This window comes from Daucus carota, chromosome 3 (assembly GCF_001625215.2).
Source record: "Daucus carota subsp. sativus chromosome 3, DH1 v3.0, whole genome shotgun sequence".
In the NCBI taxonomy this organism is placed as follows: Eukaryota; Viridiplantae; Streptophyta; class Magnoliopsida; order Apiales; family Apiaceae; genus Daucus; species Daucus carota.
Window position 1 is genome coordinate 27,577,591 of NC_030383.2, and position 6,380 is coordinate 27,583,970.

General features: G+C 45.4%; 1 protein-coding gene across 1 annotated transcript; it reads left to right on the plus strand.

Moving 5' to 3' along the window:
• Nucleotides 1–2,250: 2,250 nt before the first annotated feature.
• LOC135151447 (uncharacterized) lies at nucleotides 2,251–2,889 on the plus strand. Its single transcript, XM_064089896.1, has one exon. It carries the CDS (start codon nucleotides 2,251–2,253, stop codon nucleotides 2,887–2,889), a length of 639 nt encoding a protein of 212 aa, XP_063945966.1.
• Nucleotides 2,890–6,380: the final 3,491 nt, after the last annotated feature.

Consider the following 6,380-nt stretch of genomic DNA (forward strand, 5'->3'; position numbering starts at 1 on the left):
ACATGCAACTGTTGATCCTAATCAGACAACACGAAAGTAATACATGCCAACTCTCGTTGCACACATATCATACCAATCAAAATCCGCAATTAAGACAGAAATCTCATGGACACCAACAAAGCTCAGACCCTATATCTCTATAGCGGTAGTGTAAGCAGAGAGGTTTAATAGCAGGTCGTCTATCGTGATTACACAGGGTGATAAAAATAGTTCAAGTCTACCACAAATTATGTTTCATTCACATAATCCTATGTTTACATGGCATAGTTCTAAATTCAATCATCCACTCTCGCTTCAGAAAGAATTAACAAACAACTTAGAAGTTAGCTACGCTCCTAAGAAGAAATAAGCACGGCTCATGCAAAGAAATCAACTTACGTCACAAAATCAAGCAATTAATATTCGTTACTAGACTACATCGATAAATCCATTAGAATCCCATGAAGGCGGTTAGTTCATAATCGAACTAATCGACATCATGGGTTCTAACGAAAACATGATAAATAAAAGACGAGAATTAAACGGAATAAAAGTACTTGAATTAATAATAAAGAACACAACGTTACAGATTTGATGTTCACGATCTCGCTCGAACTGTCACTTCCTCGCGAAGAACGATCCAATACAAAACTGATAATGTGCTTGAATGATTAATCTGAAACTACGATATTGTTCTCTACTAAAAACTACTTCTACGAGGCTAGGGTTTTACACACGAGAAATTAAATTACATTGACCAAGTCAACCGGGCCTCGACCGCTGCGAAAATCCGTCAGAAAAGCTAGAAAAATCGGCCCGGGACACTTCTGCTGGGCGCGCTAACAAGTAGCGCGGGCGCGCTACTGTCTGTCATGGCAGCCCTGTTGCTTCGTGTTCAGCTCGTTCTCGCGTGCATGTCCTTCCTCGCTCTAGTACCACTTCCGTAGGTGATCACGGTTGCATTTAGCACATGCAACAAGCCCTTTAAACCCCTAGATAGCTCTAGTGGACGAGTGTGCTCTCGTGAGGGTTTGTAGAAGATGTACCCACAAAATCCCAAGTCGTGATGAATCCACAATTCTCTATTCTTGCAAATAATGCACCAAAAACAACCTAAAATGATAGAAAATCACTTCATCACCTCAACTCGTGACCTGCACAGAAAAACACTAAAAACACATCAAAAGACACTAAACACTTAAGTACAACCAACCAATTTAAGTGGAAATGAAGGCCTATAAGTGTGTATAAATACCACTTATCATATTCCTGGATTCTCCTTGGACGAAGTGTGGCCTTCGATCTCCCAAGGTGTGCCTCTCCTTCAAGCTCCGAAAACCCAAAACCCTAGCTTTCTCCTTGAGAAAAACGTCTGCCTCTCTCTGACTCTAGGATTAATTCGTTTTGGTGTGTCTTTCAGCTTTAGGAGAACGAGAATATATATAGGCTACAGCAGGGATCATGGATCATTAGGTCAGGCCTTCCAATGACATTCCGGGCCAGGCCCAATGTCATTAAATATTAATTCTATCCACTAAAGAACTAATATTTGCACTACCTTTCCTAATTCCGTAAATTAATTATTTAATTCGGCTCCCATATTAATTGCTTATAAATTCCCCATGTTTAAGATATCGCATGTCCATTAATTAAATTAATTTCTGACAATTAATTTAATTAATATCTTTTATCCTTGATCATCCACTCAACCTTATAATTATGCAAGAACAAATCTCACGGTGGGTCATTCCAGTGCCATGTGTCGATACATGCACTTATGTTCTTGACTTTAGCATCACTATACCTATGATCAATGAGATGTGATCATCAGTCAACAAACATACTAGTCTTAATGCATCATTATTGTCCCTTAACAATAATACTCGACTAGGGACATTTAGGAATATTGATATTATTCTCATAATCTCATTTCTAAGTCACGTACTTAGAGATATAGAATTACATATAATATTCCAAGGACATTTATTATGCTTTCAATTTATTACGCAGTAAATAAAGACATAATAAATATTTATTCAATAATTAATATAACATAATCCATAAATGTCTACAATAGAACACAATAGTATTGTCTCTAGGACACCAATACTAACACACTGGTATAGTCGACTACCCCCTAACTCTATATCCTCGTTTGGAGATTTGAGCCGAGCTTTCATAGGCCAGTTTATTGGGAGCAAGACCCACGCTAAGAGTTCAGCCTCGTTGATGAACCTTCATCAAGGCAGGAACGAATCCCTTAGAGACTATATGAATAGGTTCACTAAGGAGGCGCTTAAGGTCCCGGATTTAGACCAGAAAGTAGCCATGATTGCCCTACAGCAAGGAACCACGGATGATAATTTCCGCCGATCCCTAGCCAAGAGGGCCCCTGAAAATATGAATGAGCTCCAGGAGAGAGCCGGGAAGTATATTAAGGCGGAAGAAAGCATGAGAAAATCCCAGAATAACCAAGGACCTACCACGGACTCTAAGAAGCGTGGGAACGATACTGAATATGATGCTGATAACAAGTATTTGAAAAGGGAAGATGGTGAAAAGTCACCCACTAAGAAGCAATCAGGACCGAGGTTCATTGAGTATGCAAGGCTGAATGCCCCCAGGAGTCAGATTCAGATGGAAATTGAGAAAGGGGGAGGAGTTCGATGGCCGAAGCCAATTAGGACTGACCCCGAAAAAAGAAACAAGGACTTGTATTGCAGGTTTCATAAGGATACAGGACATAAGACCGATGATTGTCGGCAGTTGAAGGATGAGATTGAGTTTTTGATCCGGAAAGGCAAGTTGTCCAGGTATACTAGGGATGCAGATAGGAATCCCATGACAATGATAGTCGCGATAGGGACAATGATGATCATGATAGGAGAACCGAGCCTCGAGGGCCCGTGATCAATATGATCTCTGGAGGACCGACTGCAGCAGGCTTGTCTAGTAACTCATGAAAAGCTTATGCTCGTGAAGTGATGTGTATCGTTGGAGAACCCCCGAAGAGGGCCAAGACCGAGATTGCGTTAACCTTTGATGATTCTGATCTAGAAGGGGTGAAGTTCCCCCATGACGACCCGTTGGTCATAACTCCCGTTATTGGAAACTCATCTATTAAGAGGGTTCTTGTTGATAATGGAGCTTCTGTAGACATCCTCTTCTATGTTGCTTATCAAAAGATGGGGTATGCTGATTCACAGTTGACACCGTCCAACATGCCGATCTATGGTTTCAACGGAGTAGAATCCAAGATTGAAGGAATGATCCAATTACCAGTGACCATGGGAGCGGAGCCACGACAGGCCACTTATGTGTTGAACTTTATGGTCATTAAGGCCTCATCAACCTACAACGCTATCCTAGGAAGGACAGGGATGCATGCTTTTAAAGCCATAGCATCCATATATCACTTGAAAATCAAGTTCCCCACAAGAAACGGGGTAGGAGAAGAAAAAGGAGACCAGAAAATGGCCAGGAGTTGTTATGTTGCAGCCTTGAAACTCGGGGGAGTCGGGGGGCAGGTTCTATCAATTAAGGAATTGGTTCCCATCTCCTTGTATTGAGGTAAACCAGAAAAGGTTATGGCGTTTGATCTTAAGAATGCAAGAGCCACGTATCGGCACTTAGCTAATAAGATGTTTAAGCATCTAAATGAGAAGACCGTGGAGGTCTATGTCAATGATATGCTAGTGAAGAGCTTGAAGAAAGCTGATCACCTTGAGCGCCTGAGAGAGGCTTTCAGAGTCCTGAGGACAAATAAGATCGAAGTCTTGACTGACCAACCCCTTAGGATCATAATGCATAGCCCGAAGGCTAGTGGAAGATTGATTAAGTGGGCAGTAGAGCTTGAAAATTTCGACATTCGATACAAGCCACGGGTGGCAATCAAAGCTCAAGCTCTGGATGACTTCCTACTTAAATGCACCATTGACAACCAGGAAGTCGGGGGGCAGGAGAGTAGGGTAGAGGAACCCGAAGAAGAGGAGAAACTTAATGAGCTTTTTGACGAAGTTTCAAAAACAAATGGTGCAGGGCTTGTGCTCCAAACCCCTGATGGGTTCGTCATTGAGTTTTCTACAAAGCAAGATTTCCCGGCCACAAATAACGAGGCTGAATGTGAAGCCTTATTGGCGTGCCTTGGACTAGCTAGAACTCTGAGAATCAAGAACTTAAAAGTCTGTGGAGACTCAAGACTTGAAGTCTTTCAGTTAGCTTATGGAGCCAAAACAGTGGTGTCACTAGTCGCGACTCGTACAACTTTCAGACCCTGGATGGAGTCAAGGTTCCAAGGAGTTGGCACGCCACCAACTTCAAGATTTATTATGTTTGATTGTCTTAGTAAGTAGATAACCATTGAATAAGGTCTGATAGACCATTGTCATTTAGTTTTAAACTTTGTTGATTTCAGTTATTTATCTCTTCTACTATAGTTTCAATAAAATTTCTCTAGGATTGTTCCTTATCTAATGTTTCAATGTTTTCCTTGAGTATTTGTTTATCTACAACGAATTAATCAACTCGAAACAGGGGTTCTATGGTCTTTCTGTGGCCCTCAGCTTGATCCTTCCAAGCTTTAGCCTGAGAAACCCTAATATAACTTCATTATAGAATAAGCCTAGAAAGGGCCCCTAAAACACATGTCGTGGCTTAGACTTAGCTAAGAGATTGACCTATGATATGCTTGAGTGATTATTGTTTGACTTAACAAATAAAAGACTAGTCTCGATTAGACAATAAGCTAACTCGACACAGCGAGTCTTGGCTTTAAAAGCCTTCTAAACTCTTAAATCAACCTGAACTAGGTCTATCATAATCAAACATGATTACGCCCGAGAGCGCCCTAGAAGCGCCTGGGGAGCGCCCTATGAGCGCCCCAGGCGCTCCAAGAATGCCCGAGAAGCGATTGAGAACCTCACCATGGTCGACCTGGGCACCTAAAACGCCCTAAATCGACCTGGGTGAGGTCGAAAATAAACTTGGGTGTTAAAAAACACCCAACGCTCGAGAGCGCCCAAGAAGCGCCCTATGAGCGCCATGAGCGCCCGAGGTGCGCCTGAGGACCTCACCAGTGTCGACCTGGGCACCAAGGACGCCCTAAATCGACTTGGGTGAGGTCGAAAATGAACTTGGGTGTTAAAAAACACCCAACGCTCGAGAGCGCCCAAGAAGCGCCCTTGGAGCGCCCTATGAGCGCCCCAGGAGCGCCATGAGCGCCCGAGGTGCGCCTGAGGACCTCACCAGTGTTGACCTGGGCACCAAGGACGCCCTAAATCGACCTGGGTGAGGTCGAAAATGAACTTTTGTGTTAAAAAACACCCAACGTTCGAGAGCGCCCAAGCAGCGCCCTGGGAGCGCCCTATGAGCGCCCCAGGAGCGCCATGAGCGCTCGAGGTGCGCCTGAGGACCTCACCAATGTCGACCTGGGCACCCAAAACGCCCTAAATCAACCTGGGTGAGGTCGACAATTAACTTGGGTATTAAAAAAAAACCCAACGCTCGAGAGCGCCCAAGAAGCGCCCTGGGAGCGCCCTATGAGCGCCCCAGGAGCGCCATGAGCGCCCGAGGTGCGCCTGAGGACCTCACCAGTGTCGACCTGGGCACCAAGGACGCCCTAAATCAACCTGGGCGAGGTCGAAAATTGACTTGGGTGCTAAAAAAACACCCAACGCTCAAGAGCGCCTTAGAAGCGCCCCAGTAGCGCCCTCTGAGCGCCGCAAGAGCGCCAAGAGCGCCCGAGGTGCGCCTGAGGACCTCACCAGCGTCGACCTGGGCACCCAATGCGCCCTAAATCGACCTGGGTGAGGTCGACAATCAACTTGGATGTTAAAAAACCCCCAACGCTCGAGAGCGCCTTAGAAGCGCCCTAGGAGCGCCCTCTAAGCGCTCCAAAAGCGTCAAGAGCGCCCGAGCTGCGCCTGAGGACCACACCAGCGTCGACCTGGGCACCTAAGACACCCTAAATCGACCTGGGTGAGGTCGAAAATCAATATCGATGTCAAAAAACACGAAACGCCCGAGAGCGCCCGAGGTGCGCCCAAGGAGCGTGCCAGCGGTCGACCTGGGCGCCCAAAACGCTCTTAATCGACCTGGGCGAGGTCGAACGCCCATGAGCGCCCGAGGTGCGCGCCAGCGTCGACCTGGGCGCCCAATGCGCCCTAAATCGACCTGGGCGAGGTCGAGTGCCCTAGAAGAGCCCCTTAAATGCTCGGAAAGCGCCTCCGAACACTTGATGTTCCCCAAAATGCCTCGGATCGACTGAGGAAAGTCCAGAATCGGCCCAGGTGGCTGACTTTACTCGTAATAGGCTAGAGAAGTAGTCTAAAATGCTCTAAAACTTTAGAAAAGTTTCTACGAAACTTACCCAAAGTTGGGGGCAAATGATATGGGTCTGGAAT